This window comes from Geospiza fortis, unplaced genomic scaffold (genome assembly GCF_000277835.1).
Source record: "Geospiza fortis unplaced genomic scaffold, GeoFor_1.0 scaffold55, whole genome shotgun sequence".
NCBI classification, from domain to species: Eukaryota; Metazoa; Chordata; class Aves; order Passeriformes; family Thraupidae; genus Geospiza; species Geospiza fortis.
Window position 1 is genome coordinate 9972528 of NW_005054308.1, and position 15753 is coordinate 9988280.

General features: G+C 44.0%; 2 protein-coding genes across 3 annotated transcripts in view; both read right to left on the bottom strand.

Moving 5' to 3' along the window:
* CUNH5orf47 (chromosome unknown C5orf47 homolog) overlaps window positions 1-1135 on the bottom strand; it is an 8294-nt gene extending 7159 nt beyond the window's left edge. The window contains exon 1 of the mRNA XM_031055217.1: window positions 1126-1135. Within this exon, the coding sequence (XP_030911077.1) occupies window positions 1126-1135 (10 nt within the window). The remainder of the gene's footprint in view (window positions 1-1125) is intronic.
* A 5586-nt stretch (window positions 1136-6721) lies between these two features.
* CPEB4 (cytoplasmic polyadenylation element binding protein 4) overlaps window positions 6722-15753 on the bottom strand; it is a 37605-nt gene continuing 28573 nt past the window's right edge. For both annotated transcript variants that reach the window (XM_014312229.2, XM_005418802.2), the window contains 5 exons: window positions 15574-15663; window positions 15006-15124; window positions 14082-14196; window positions 13723-13904; window positions 6722-11092 (listed from right to left, as the gene is read on the bottom strand). In XM_014312229.2, coding sequence (XP_014167704.1) covers window positions 10865-11092; window positions 13723-13904; window positions 14082-14196; window positions 15006-15124; window positions 15574-15663 — 734 coding nt within the window. In that variant the 3' untranslated portion in view covers window positions 6722-10864. The remainder of the gene's footprint in view (window positions 11093-13722; window positions 13905-14081; window positions 14197-15005; window positions 15125-15573; window positions 15664-15753) is intronic.

Consider the following 15753-nt stretch of genomic DNA (forward strand, 5'->3'; position numbering starts at 1 on the left):
CAGTGAGCGCGGCCTGCCCAGCATCCCCGGATCGCCGGTCCTTGTACACACTGCCCGCTAAAGGCATGTCACGTATGCAGCCGAAAACGAGGGAAAACAACTCGCAGAGGCACGGCCTGACAGAGTAATTCGTTGTTTCCCAGTTATAAAAGGGCATCTCCTGCAGGGTCCAAAGGGTGTGGACTGAAAAGGAGGTTTAGGTGTGACACAACCACTGAGTCAGGAGCCTTGAGATCAAATGTGACCTCCAATATCAACTGTGACCTCCTATATTTGGGAAAGGTTCTTCCCCCAGAGGGTGCTGAGCTCTGCCCAGGCTCCCCAGGGAATGGGCACGGCCCAAGGCTGCCAGAGCTCCGGGAGGGCTTGGACAGCACTCCAGGCATGAACAGGGTGGGATTCTGGGGCTGTGCAGGGACAGGAGCTGGATCGATGATCCTTGTGGGTCCCTTCCACTCAGGATACTCTGTGATTCTACAATTTTCAATTCCACTCCTCCACAAACCCAAACTCCCTCCTCTGTCAAAACCTGCACTAACCAACTGTACCAGTGGAGCAGCAGCCAGTGAGTTCAGTTTGGGATATTAAACCCAAAAGCTTCATTAAAAACCGGTCCTGACGTACAGACTTCCCCAGGTGCATCCATGCCAAAGCCCTGGTAAAGAAATCCCTTCTTTAGCTGCAGTGCTGCCCACACCACAACCCCCCAGTGAATGCTCGCACACAAACCCAAAGAGCCCCGTGTTCATTCCATGACTGTCTCGGCATTGTGCAGGAACACTCTGCTGCTGTATCTGCCAGGGCAGGAGCTGCCTGTGCCAGCTGGCAGCTGCTTCCTTCCTCCGGCCTCCTCGGGGCACCACGGCTGCCAAGGCAGTGGTTTCTCAGCACCTGTACTCACAGAAATAAATGCTTCCACCCTGCTAATGCAAACACACAGACCTCGTGGGGCACATTTTGTCCACTTTTCCCAACAGCACGTTGCCAGCACTTTGATCTCAAATGCAAATTCAGCTCAGATTCTTTTTAGGATCTGCTGCTACCCAGAGAAATCAGTGCCACCTAAAATCTCTCTGCAGATCTGTCAAGTTCAGCTATTTTAGCTGCACGCTGCTCTTCACCCACCTTTCCGCATGTGTGAACTGACTACCAGCTGGCCACTATCTCTGTATTAATCACCCTGAGCAAACATCTCAGCTTTTCACCACAGCTGCAACTGTCTGGTTAAAAATAGCCCAGATCCCATCTTCCAGCCTGCACCTCGTTGTGTGTTTGCTGTGTGCTCCCATGGCAGCTCCTCCATCTCACGACTTGGTTCCTGAATTCCATTGTTTCAGATTTGTTTTGGCCAAGGATGTGTCACCATCCATGAGCCCTGACAGTTCTTTTAAAATAAGGCAGCTTTTGGTGCCTAGAGCTGATGCCAAGGAGAAGGAAGGAAGGAGGGAAGGAGGGAAGGAAGGAGGGAAGGAAGGAGGGAAGGAAGGAGGGAAGGAAGGAAGGAAGGAAGGAAGGAAGGAAGGAAAGAAGGAAGGAAGGAAGGGAGACATTGGGACATTGCTGCACACATGGTCAGAGATTCCCTGAAAAAACCCACACTTCTGCTGCTGGGGGAGATTTGGGTTTGCCTGAACATTCTTGCAGTAGAAAGTACTCACATGATTCCACAGAATACATGGAATCACAGAGTGCCACAGCTTCCCTGGGCACCCTGTGCCAGGGTCTGCCCACCCTCACAGGGAACAATTCCTTCCATACACCTCACCTAAACTTACCCAAAAATTCAACATAACTCAGGCAAGGCCATTGCTCATTAGGTGTAACATTACCTTGATGAACTGCAAAGGGTGAATACATCTGAGGTAGGACTCTGACACTGAACAGGGAAAAGTGTGCTCATTCTGACAACAGCTACACTCAAAACTTGTTAATTATACCCTCAGCAGTAGCACAAACAATTATTCTATCACCTTCATTTTCACAGAATATTTAATAAGTCACTGGAGTGAGGGATTTCATTAGTATGTGGTTACTGCACAAAAGACACTGGGGACCATTTATTAGTGTAACCAGGAATCATTATAAAAACAAAAGTCACGACTTCTGCTAAGTCAAAGCAATGAATTTGCCTTCAGCTTCTTCTTACTTCTTTCATCATTCAGCTTGGCTCTCAGTTAATTGTGTGAGCAGTAATGGGCAGCAGAGAGAGAAAATGGAACAGTACCTGCATTTCACAGCAGTGAACCTGCCCAGCTCCCACTGCTTTACAAACCACACATATGGGGATCCCTTCCTCCACACCCCTCATAAGAGAAGCCTGTTCTCCCATCTCTTCATGCTGTGCATAAAAATACTCAGCAGACTATAAACTGTGTTACATAAAAGCCTGAGCCTCCCCTGGAGTGATTTCCAAATCACTGAGAAGATCCATGGGCTTTACAACAAAACCCACGTCAAGGAGATCAAAACCCCTGGCTTGGCAGAACTTTGTGTTACAGCATTTCAACAGATTGCCAGTTGGAAATAAAACTATGGGGAAAACAAGGAGACAAAATGAGCTCTGAGATTACACCAGAATGACACAGCCTGATTTGCAGGAAAAGCTGGTAGCCAAGTGGATGAAGCAGAAGGCAGGTGAGGACTTCACTTGCTCTGATTTAATTTTCCAAATGAAAAATGAACTAAATGTGCAAGCTATCAGTATTTGTTTCCAAATCAGAGACAGGGAAACTTTTCCAAGTTTTAGGCTGCAGAGACTATGATATTAAAGATTAAAAGTCTCCTATTCAGAGCAATGTGCAGTTAGATCCTGAGGGAACACACAGCTGAGGAAGTTCAGCCCTATCTCCCATAACCCACCAGATGCTGAAAGAATCCTGGCTCACACAGGATGTAAAATGCAAAAATCACTAGATCATCCCCAGATTCAGCATTAATGTAGATAACCCAAGACTAGGCACAGAAAGCTCTCAATTTCTTACTTCTCCTCTGAAATCCAATGGGATCTCAGGCCAAAGTGTGACCACCAACACACCTGGCTCCAGGAGTGCCCATCCCTGGAGGTGGCACTCAGTGCTCTGGGCTGGGGACAAGGTGGGGATGGGGGACAACGTGAGGATGGGGCACAGCTTGGACTTGATGAACTCTGAGGTCTTTTCCAACCCAAAAGGTTCTGGGATGCTCAGCAGCAAGGCACTGAGCATTCCCTCCTCCCTCTCTCCCCCAGAGATATCAGGATGCTGCCAGGAGAGGAGCAGAGCAGGGCTCTGTCTCCATGGATTGCTGCTCTGCAGAGAAAATGGAAGCAGTCACTGCTTTGTTCTGCCCTCACAGTCCTCCACAGACACCCCCTGCAAAATCAACGCCTGAGCAAATTCCCTTTGCACTGAGTGAAGAGCTGGGCTGATTTTGCCAGTGTGTACAGAGCAACATCTGTCCATGCACAGCTGGCCCACTGCAGCAGAGCTGGGGGCTGCTGCTGCTGCTTCCAGGAGAATGCCTCAGAAACGTGAGGAATCCCATTTAAACTCAGAAACACTTGGCATGAACGTGCTCCCAACCCAGCCCAGCACTGGGCATCAGCTTAAAGCCACAAGCACTGCCTTGCAAAGTGACGCTTGGCCAAAGTGACAACTTAATGCACAGCAAGGCCTGAACAATCCCTGAGCAAACTGATCCTGGTCTGTGAGTCAGCAGCGATGTCAGATGGTGATTTACACCAAGCAAACATTCTTTTTGTTACACCAAGCCTTGGGTTGGACAAGGCTGGCAGAGATTTTTTTTTCTTAAATGCATTGCTTTCTTTCCATGGATTTCAGATCTGGTCTGAGTTATTGAGGCACACAGTGTGTGCCCACTGCATCTACCCCATAACTGCCATTTAAAAGCAATGTTCTTCACTCCCATGAAAAGCAAAGCAACTCAAAGTTTTGGGATAAAAAATATCCCATGGCTGACTGCAATAAAACAACATCCATTTTAAACATTAAGAATAATACAAACCCAAAAATGTGTCCTCATAGTCATCCTTGACCTGTGCTGTGCTCAGAGGATTTAATCTCAGCTTTCATAACTCACCAAATTAAATTTCAGGAGGAAAAATGCAATCAAGCACAGACTTAATACATCTCTATATTTTTTGCATACCAAGGAGGACTGAGAACTTTGGACGAGCAAATTTCACAGAGGAACCTTCACAGAACACGGTCTCCCACACTCCATAAACAAAGGGACAGAGGCAGCTTCCCTTAGGGAGAGATGCATTCACACAAACCAGCATTTAGTATCAAATTGTCTCTCTGACAAGCCCTACAAGAAGTCAGGAAATTATAGTTCCTGTGCCATGAAAACAGGTGATATCTGATGGCATCAATCAGAGCATGGGGGTGCAGGAAGACTTTCAGTGGTGTATTCAGAGCACTGATTCACCCCCTTCAGTTCCTCTGAGTGCACAGACAGCTGTGAGGATATTCTTATCCCACAGGCTGTTTTTCACTCTGACAAACTGAATCAGCTTATTTCACACAGAGGAAGGGATGGCAGCTTTTCTCCTCATCTCCCCTTTCTGAGGCTATGACTTGTCCCAGATTCCCTGGAGCTGCACTGAGCATTTTGGGAGCGGCAGCTGAAGGGTCAGGACTGGCAGGAAGTGTCCCACAACAACCTGACAGCTCAGAGCCCTCCTGGGGATCAGCTCAGCCTCTAAATCATGGGGAGATTGGGTCCATCCACCTCCTGCACCAGCCTGGAATGTGGCAGCTCCTTCAGTGCAAGTGGCACCTGAGAGAGCTCCTGGGGACTGTGATGGGGGCAGCTCCTGCTGGAAGGAAAAAGCTGGGAATCACACACTGGGAATTCTGTAATTCCACACAGCAGGGCTTTCCTCCATCTTCTGGAGTCTGCCTGTAGCATTTACTTACAGCTTCAGCGCAAAGTGAAACCCCAAATGGATTTGTTGTGTCATTGCCCAAGAAACTTACCAGCAATTCAGAATCAGCCCATCACTCCCAAGAGATTATTTGGAGTTTTGAATGATCCAGACCTTTCCCCTTATTGATTTCAGTGTTTTAGACTCTGCCTAGCAAGAAAACTTAAACATTCACCAAGGATTCTGCAATCTTCAGAAGAGGAGAATTCTAGAATGAATATACACTGTAATCCCCAACTGTAAATCAGATGTTGGATCCTGAGAAACTCTGAGTTTGCAGGATTTGGGGGTCAGGCAAGGAGTGCCCTGTTTGTGAAGGACATTGCTGGTTCCACCACCACAGCATCCAAAGCCTCAAACTTCCATACTCCAGGACCAGATTTCAAGCCTGTCACACTTGTGAAAAAACATGAACACATAAATAAGCCCATGTTGTTTGAAAGACCATTTGCACTTGAAAACAATGTCAAGAACTGTGGCTATTTCCCAACAACCCCAGTGCAGAGAACAGAGGGATAAATTTTCCCAGCCAAGTCACAGCTGGAGCTGGTCAAGGGTGTCTGGTGCTGCAGGGCTGGCACTGAGCACTGAGGCATTCCTGACTCACTGGGCAGGCAATGCACCTCCAGCCACTCCTGATCCCAGCATCCCAGCCCTCTGTTCTAACAGTCGTGGCAAGGGAATTGGGAATGTCTGTGTGGAACCACCTGCAAAGCTTCACATTCCTGTTAAAAACCAATTTTGAAAGGCAGGGGCTGCTCCATGTGCACCAGGTGAAGGCAAAAGAAAGTGAAGGGAGCACTGGCAGAACTAATCCCATCAGAGCTGCAGGACCTGCGTTTCCCGGAGCACCCACACAAGGAAGGAGACTCACCATCCACTGAGCATTTGCATCACAATTCCTTCAGTGATGGCTCTCCAGATTAGCGGCACAACTCTGGGATTCCTTAAGCACCTGTTGAACAGTCCTTGAAGAGCAGATCTGTAAGTTAGAAACTCTTCACGAGACTTTCCAGAGATTTCAAGTTTAAATATTTTAAATTAAAAGCTGAAACGAGTAAGTTCTCTAAAATGTCAGATGCCTTCCCTGTGTTACTGTCAGATCACAAATGTGAGACAATTAAAGAGGATTTCCTGCCTGTCCCTGCCTTGCTGGGCTCTGCCCTGGCCCTGCTCTGGTTCTCTCTGTCCCACTGCACAGCGGTCTCTGGTCTCTCTCTGGCTGAAGGAAATGGCATTGTTACCCTGGAAAAGAGAAGGATTTCGTTGACCCAACTGTGGCCTTACAGTAGCTGAAGCGAAGATGGAGAGAGACCCTTTCCAAGGGATGGAGGGACAGGACACAGGGAATGGCTTCACACTGATAGAGCAGGGTTAGGTGGGATATTGGGAAGAAATCCTTCCCTGTCTGGGTGGGCAGGCCCTGGCACAGGTGCCCAGAGCAGCTGTGGCTGCCCCTGGATCCCTGGCAGTGCCCAAGGCCAGGCTGTTCAGGGCTTGGAGCCACCTGGGACAGTGGGAGGTGTCCCTGCCATGGCAGGGGGTGGCACTGGATGGGCTTTAAGGTCCCTTCCAGCCCAAACCATAGTGGGGTTACCTGTGCCTCGGTGGTTCTCTCCTCACCTGCTGCATCTTCACCTCCCCAAGGAACCTTTGCTGCATTTGAGACCAGAACCTAAAGCCCTTTTCACCCCACACAGCCCAACAAAAACCTCTCCCAAATCCCCACGAGCTTCGGCCACGAAGGAACGAGTTCCTAGAGGAAGCTCAAAAGAAAAAGGTTAAGAAGAAACATTGAGTTAAAAGTTTTATTCATTCAACATCTCACATTACAAATATTTAAAAATTATATGCATACTGGTATAAATAGTCATTTGCAAACTATTTAATAACATTAATTTTCACTAGCACTTCAACAAATGAACTCTTTAAAAAAAGTAACTTGTGTTATATAACTTAGAGTAGAACATACAAAAATATGAACTTAAACGTGAAAATGACTTTAATAAAAAATGAATTACCCTTATTTAAAATGCTATAATAAATACTACAACCTCCCCATACACAGTAAAAACTATATGGAAATTCAGCCAAGTAGTACAATTAACTGACATACTTAAATAACTTTTCCTTCTGATAATATGAGCAATACATTGGGGGAAAAACATATTAGGGATTAGTAAAAACTAGACACCCACTTGCTAAAAGTTTCACTTCCAAAAAATATAACAAAAAAATCTGATGAAAATTATAAAAACTAATTATACTTTAAAATTTAAAAATATAAAAAATAAAACAGTTGAATACAATATTGTCCCAATTCTTACAATGCTATCACAGTAGCTTTAAAATAAGATAATAAAATAAAGCAAATGACCAAAACGTTTTATTCCATTTTTTTTAAAAATAATCTCAAATTTACATTAGTAGAAAGATTGATTTCTGATTCTTTTCTTTAGAAACACCAGCAAGAAAGAGGATTTACTAGAACAGTAGAAAATGACATTTTTAAATGTCTGCAATTAAAAACAAAGAATTACACTGCAAAGATCTTCCAGAAGTCTGAAATAGGTATTGCACATAACTTGAAGTTAACTTGCCACAATCCATCACATTCAAGTTTTAAATCACCTTTGAACAGAAGGTTTGAACTCTTCAAAAACACAAGGGGTGAATTATCAAGTCTTTCCAACAGCATCCTTATAAAACGCTAAATTCAGTCACTGCAAGGTTGAAATTTGCATTCTGCAGAGGTCTGTGTATGGAGAAGTAGAGACTATACCAAAAAAGCACGGGGCAGTGGGGTTCCTTTACATATAAAATAATCAGAAACACTTTATTTTACATTGCAAAAATAACCATGGAATTACTCTGTCACTCCCCCGGGGAACGCCGCTGCTCATTAATGACACCCCCCCACCGGTAGCTAATTACACGTTAATGAGCCTGGGGCTACACGGTAACCCCAGAGAGCCCCGTGCCATCAGGAGGCTGGGCCAGCACTGTTGAGCACAGAGTAATGGAGAGAATTGTTTATGCCCTGTAAATCGAAGTGTAACCAAAGGATCTGTAAACACGCTTGTCACACAATCACAAGTGAATATTAGTAGAATAACGATTTCTTACATTAGTCATGCATACTAACATTACATGCCTGCCACCTAGCAGGCTCTCTTTTATTCTTTAAATATAATTTAAAAGAGCAGACACGGTTCTGCATCAAACACCTAACATCGATTCTTTATTAATAATAAAAATGGCTAAACATTCACCAAAAACGTCTGCATTTGTGTATAATTTTTAAAAACTCAGTAAGAAGCGGTAGACAATTTTGATGGTTCTTGACTTTTAAATTTCTACACTATATTTATGCGTTTAAATTTCATGGGTCTAAAGACAAGTGTCATTTGTCACTTTCATGCTTTTTCTTCTTTAATTCTCAACTTTACATATACTATTTCTTAAATTATATGTACACCAAATACCTGGTGCTGGGCTAAGATGTTTAAGCAACATGCTTTCTTTTCTCTGCAGATTCTAAAATAGCATTGCCAGTGCACAACATCCATAATTCAAAATGTATGCAGAGCACTGAAATGTATAAAAAGCAGAATATAAGAAAATAAAATTTATTAAAATTATTTATATTAAAAAATGAAGTATATGAAGATCTCTCAGTAATAAAAGTACAAAAAGCTACTCTTTGCAATATGAAAAATTGAGGTATTGCATAAAGAGATATCCCGTCAGTGAAAAGTGTGCCTAAAAATGCTCACTGTTGGAAAAACAAGATATACAAAAGTAGTGCATAACAAATATACATTATGTGCATGACAAAATAAGTTAGCTACAAAAACACTGTACCGAAATTCAGCAGGTCATGTACAAAGGGAAAAAATTATTATTCAAAGCTAGTTCTCAAACAGTGTTATTTTCTTGTAATGGAAACCCACCTCACCTGTTTGCTGGGTAGGATCGGCACAATAGCACACCCCAAGCCACCTACAAGCATTAAAAAAATGAAAGGAACATTCCAACTAGAATTATGTACTTCAGAGAAAAAAAAGTCCCTGACAATCTACACAAGAGCACTCTGCATTTGCATTACTGTTGTCAATATTTTCAGGGATTTCAGTAAAAGCAGCTCCCTTGCTATACTTGACTAATAGACAGCAAATGTCTCCATTTTGACCTTTGGAACTTGGTAAGGTATCAGTTCATTAAAGCCTGTATTGAACAAAAAAACTGCTTCTCATAAAGATCATGGGGGCTGGGGGAAAGGGATGAGGGGGGCTTTGAAGGGAGCAGATGTTTTCCAAGCAGTGCCAGGGCAAATCTTTGGTTTGGGAGACTCTCGGGTGGTCCCAGGCCCCCGGGGCCGGGCAGAGATTGCCACAGAATCACTTTGTTTGCACACTGCTACATCCTTGGTGGAGAAGTTGGCCAGGGCATTTAGTTGAAAAGTACTAAAACTAAATTTTCAGAACTACTCCTTCATTCATCTGTTTCAAACTAAACCCTCTGCACCCACTCGTCAGCGTTCGCTTCGCGTGTCCTGGGCTGATGCTTCTCAAGGCAGGACTGAGTCCCAATAAAGCCGGCGTTAATTAGCGATGTTGGCACTTCCACCTGCGTGTCTTTATCTCCCCACAATTAGTTCTGAAGAGCTGGGATCTGAGCTGGGATTCTTTCTACAGGAAGAGTAAGAAAGGCATCTGCACACCTGCACCTTTCCGTGCACAAAATTCGGCCGGCGGTGCAGAGCAGGATTTGGGAACTCCTTGGGTTCATGCCTTCTGTTACAGCTAAATTTGACAGAAAACTGACTTTACAGCCAAGATGGGAAACCAATAAGCAGCCAATTTGAGTCTGTGTGCCACAATGGAATAGCAAAACTCCAGTAAAAATCAGTGATATCCTTGAGGTATCTTTAGGTTTTCTACTTTTTCATGTCAAAATGGAGAGCAAAGGCTGGCCCCTGATGAATGTTAGTATATTAGGATATAGAGTTATATATAGCCATCAAAAATAAAATCTATATATTTATCCTTCAGGAGAGGAAATGCCAGTTCACTAGTTGTCATTACTCTAGCTTTGGTAGGATATCTAGGGCTGTAACCAGACAATTGAGTTCTCTTAAAGAAAAAAAAGTGCACTCCCCCCTCAGTAGTAACTTTACTCAACTTTTACATTCAGGAATTCTTAAAATGTAATCATTTTGATGAAAATATAGTAAGCTCTGCCTATCTTGTTAGTAATTTGGATGTGGGTGGTAGCCAGAGGCACGGTCAGATACACACCGAGCTAAAATTTCAGCCTCAAAACCCTTAAAAGAGTTTAAAAGAAAAAACCAACAAAAAAAGATCATTATTATAGTGCTGCTTCAACTTTGCTCATGCATTTCTGTTGCTTTAAACATGCTCTTTCCTGTTGGTAGGTAAATGCTAACTTCATCTGTTGCTGGAAAAATCCAAAAATAAACAAAAAAAATAAAAAAGAGAGGCAAAAACAGGCTTCCCTGGGGGAAAAGTGTCAGAACAGACTGATAGTGTTATTGTTACACGGTTATTTAATAAAAGTATTATTATGTTCTTTATTAACAATAATTTAATTAAAAAACCAAAATACTCTATTGTTTCAATTCTCTTCTCTTAATATTTTTTCTCTCCTCTAAGAAAACGTTGCAGGAAATTAAGTGTTCTCTCGGTAGTAAAGACAAGAGAATGCAACTCACTTGCAACATGTTATCAATACGAAAAGGAGTTCCCAATACAGTTTTCAATGACAAGATTCTATAAAATACCCATTATAGGTCATTCTTTCATTAGACTATTGTTAAATTACAGACTACTACAAAAGGACATGCTGTGAGTGAGGGGCGGGGTGGGGAGGAACAGAAGAGTGCACTTAATTGGAGGCCTGCAAATGAGCGATCCTTTAGTTCCAGCGGAATGAAATATGTCTCGGGCGGTCCCCTCCCTCCTTGACCAGAGGCTTGTGGAACTCCCTGCCGGCCCGGGAATGGATAGCAGCCCAGCAATATTCACAGTAATACTGCAGACACGTCACGTTAGCACAGAAGAACGGGGCGAACTTCCCGCCGCAGCGGGCGCCCTGACACTCGTCACACAGCTGATCGTCCAAGACATATGGCTTAACTTCCACCTGCAGCCACAAAACGAGACAGTTGGTCATTCTTCAGTGCAAATTCTTAACTCCACACCTGTGTTTTAGCAGGGTAGACAGCAGTTATGCAGTAGGGAATGTTAAAATCGAGATTTCCCCCTCATGACACCTGAACGTGGCTGTTGAACACCCCAAATTCCAGGCACTTCAACACTTCTACCCCTTCTATGATCCTGCAGAAAAACCCCAGAAATCAGGGCTGACCATCAGTATGACACCTGCTGTCACTGATTTACAGAAACGACCTACTGACTGACACCAAAACCTTGGATAATTATGGGAGTTATTTTTGATACCCAATTAAGCTCTGTCCCTTTCAGGCAGAAATGGAAACTGTTTATACAACACTGTTACTGCTGATTAAATATGCATACGTGTCTGAATTTCCAGCATTAAGATAATTCATTTATTCTCTAATAAACACTTCATTTCTGTATTTTTTCCATGGCTTAGTCCTCTCAGCAAAAGGAAATCCACCTGATCTTATTGGGATCAAATGAGAGGCTTACCACGGGACTGATGCCCTCCTACACTGCTGGCATTAAGGGCCAGGTGATGGGCAGGAATTCAGAACAGCAGAAATAAATATAGGTACAAGTTCCTGCTCTAGAAGGGTTTGTGAACCTTCTCAGAAGCTCACTGAATGTGATGTTCTCACCAACATTTTCAAACACCCAGGCTGTGACTGGTATCTCTGCTGTTATCTCTGCATCTGGCCTGGGGCTGCTCCCCTCTGCACCTCACAGGCCTCGGACACACCTCAGGCAAATAAGGACATTCACAACTTGCTGGGTTTTTAAACCCACCCAATTTTATCACAGTCCAGATGGCACTGCAGTAGTTTGATGTCATTTTTGCTTACAGGACACATAAACTGCTCAGACAGAGCACAGTAGCCTTTTTAATGATCTGCTTTTCTCCTCTTTCAGTGCTCGAGTTGCATTTTCCAAAACCCTGCCCTGCCAACTCAGTCAATTTGTACAAGAGCAGAAGCAGGCAAATATTCCTAACACCATGTTCTCCATTCCCTAATCTACTCGGCAGTGGGAGGATGGGGATTTTTTGAGGAGTGCTGCCTTTTCCAAATGCTAAAAGGACAAAGATGCCACACAGGCCTCCTTCAGGTGGTGATTCTGCTCCATTCCCTCTGCTCAGCCACCTTCAGAGGCCAAACTGCAGCTCAGGTGTCCTTGTCACATTAATTCTGAGTGTGGCAGGGCTGGAACTGCTCCCTGAGCTGGGCACAGGGGATTTCCCAGCTCCAGGGAAAGCCTCAGTTACAGCAGCTCCATCAGGCCCTCTCAGGGTGGGAGCCCCAGCCACTGAACCCTTCCTGTGCATTATCTCAGGGCACACCCTTGAGCAGCACCTCCTTGCCCAATTTTACAGGAAATCCCTTCTTGTTACTGGCTTTTTTTAACTAATTTTATTTTTCTTTTTGCAGAAAAACAGTATTGGAAAACTAAAACTATATAGAACCTTAATAAAAACTAGTGTTGCTGTATTTTTACCTCCCTTATGCACCCAATTTCTCTTATAATGAATCTTCTCTGAGCATTATCTTCCCACACAAAAACTGCACCAAAAAATGAGGAAATAGGGAGTGGGGGGAGAGGAGGAAGGGGAAATAGATTGCAAAATTTTTTTTCAGAGTTTACAAGTACTTACTTAAATTTGTAGTCCCACCAGCTTCAATGGACCTATTCACCCAAGTGTCTGCTTATGCAAGCACAAGTTGCACAAGGGCAGCCCAAATTATTTGTTCAAAGCTGTACAGAACTTATTTCAGAGCCAAGATTAGAACAAAGACATTCCAATTCACAGGCCCACAGTCAAATTGTTGTTACAATTCTTCTGCTTTATAACCAAAGCAGAAGTGAAAAGATAATGGGCTAATCAGCCAAGTTTGGAGGTTTTCCACTGTATTAACTTTAAAATTAAGATCAGCAGTGACAGTCATGTAGGAAAAATCCAGAGACAAAGGATGAATTACAAAAGGAGATGTGAGCATCTGAGTTTCCCAAAACTGTGGTCTGAGTATCACTGTAACTGGCTTTACAGAGATGAAGAGGGCAGAAAGCGAAGTGCTGATCCATTTGGCATATTGCTCTAATTTAAAATAATAAGGAATACAATAATAAAGGAAAGAAATAAGCAAGCACAGCCTTTGCACAGGCTGTGGAGGGTGACTGCGAGGCTGCAGGGCACAGTAACAAGCTTACAAGGCACTACCAGGATGCTCTTGGACGCCCAGCACACATGGGGTGGTTCTGCTTCTTCTCCCAAAGGAGTAAGAGCTGTGGCAGGCACCTCCCTCCCTGCACCTCACAAACACCCCAAATCCTTGCAGAGGGAGCATCTGAGGAGCTCAATATTCTTGGAAAAGGCCAAGGCAGCTGCCACACTTCCCACTACACTCAGCAACTCAAGAAAAGCCTTTTTCACAGTCACCTCCCACGTGCCAGCACCACCAGCTCCCCACCACTCCGCTTCCACCCCGCGCTGCATCTGAGAGGCACTAAAAACGGGATTAACCTGCTGTAACACTCCAGGGACACCTCTGAGGCAGGGAGGGCGTTTGCAGAGGAGCAGGGGGGAGCAGGCCTTACCCGTTTATCAATCTCTCCGTGCTGCAGCTGGACGAAGCGGGCGCTGATAGCAGCAATGTAGCTCTGTTGGTTGGAAAATGCCACCCGCCCGGCCCCCTTGGGGTACTTCAGCTCGGGGTCGGTGTCGATGCCGGCGTAGCAAACCCCTCCGTAGAGCCGGTCCATGATCATCGCCAGCTCCACTGCAGCACAAAGCAAAACCAAACAGGGCTCTAGGCTGCCTCGTTTCTCTCAAAGCACCGCCTCAGGATGGTTTGTGTCCCCCACTGTGTCACCACACTCAGAATTCCAGGTTGGCTTCCCCCAGTGCTCCCCAAACCAGGCTGCACATCCAACATGCCCAGTGCTGCAGTGTGTACCTGCTCGTAAAGGCCGAGGAACACCACCAACAAAAATGGTTTTTCTTGGGTCAAGAGGCTGGGAACCATCCATAACAAAATCACTATCACTAAGGTTCCAAGGCCGGATCTGAACCTATGGACAAAAAGCCTGGTTTTTTTAACCATTCACAATTCAAAGTGTCTCAGTAATATAAATTACAACAGAGTCCTACAGAGAAGAAAACTTCTTAAACAGCTGTAGTTTCTAAACTCTACTTGTTCAGCAAAATGAAATGGTAACGGGCTCTATAAGACAGACCACTTGAGGATGCTAAATTTCATCACTTCCTTGTTCCCCAAATTTCTGGGGGAAAAAACCCTCACCCTCTGCTCACACATTTACTTAATCATGACTGAGCCGTGCTGTACAACCCCCCTGGTCACACAGATCTGCACTGCTCCTGTTGTCCCAGCCTTATCTCAGTGCAGCAGGCTCCAGAGATGCCTGTTTAGCTCCTGAGATGCTTTCTATTTGGCTACAGCTGGTCAAAATTTGAAACACACGACTGGAGCAGAATTCTCCCCAACTATTGACAGACTTGTGTCAGCCCCCCAATCATTTGTATATTAATAATTTACAGTTCAATGCCATGGTATGTTCTTTAGGATTTATCTGTTACATACAACACTCAGACAATATGGATTCTACATGTTCATCATTAGCAAGCAAAAAATACCTGTCTGGAAATACATCTTTTTCTGATAAAAACTAAGCATTGTTACTAGACTAAAAAACTTTCTTATGTCTAGTTCAAAAGCAGTAAGTTGGTGTTTTCTCTTCTTAATTTGACACCTTAAAGAAATTTTAACATTAACGTTCTGAAAACAGAAAAAACTGCATGTGAAGAGCCCAATTTGTGATCATCACCCAGGAATTGTGCAGGCCCTGACAATTGCACCTACCGGTTTGTCTTTGATAGTGGGGCTGGAAACACAGAGATAGAGCTTTCCATCTTCTTCAATGCATGCATCAATCAGTGCCTGCACAGAGCTTTCATCTTGGAACAGCAAAAATGCATATCCTGGCCAAGAGAAAACACAAACATCACTGCTGCTGTCTGTTTGTCTACACGATCAGAATTTCACTCAGAATTAGGTTTGACATCACACTGCCACACAGGAGGGGAAAATATTTGAGGTGCTCCCAGCACACATTTCCAACCCACAAGTGCTCTGGTTTTCACTTAAGGGACAAATCCTTCCCAGCTGCTGTGGAAGGCATTTAGTGCCTTTAAAAAGCTGTTACTACCTGTACAACAACAGGGAAAAGAGGGAAAATGGAATAAAGCAAAAACAGGAAGTTAAGGAAGAATTCTTTTAGTGAATAATAACTACAAAGGCATATTTGAAACTTCACTAGTTTCGAACAATCCCAAGGATTAAATTTTTCCCCCCTAAACATTGTGTCACTGTCAGACCAATCACAAAAAATTTTTCTAAAATGCTCATGTTATTGGTTTGCAGTATTTACCTTTAGGAGGAAAATAAGATTTGCTCTCTGCCTTGTGTGGCCAGTCTACAATCAAAGGTCCAAAGCGCCGAAAACTTGCAGTGATCTCATCTGGAACAGGACAGAAGGGAAAAGGCATGAGCTTAAAATAAATCGAACATAAGGCATTTGAAAGACACTGATTTCAGGTAGCTTCATCCT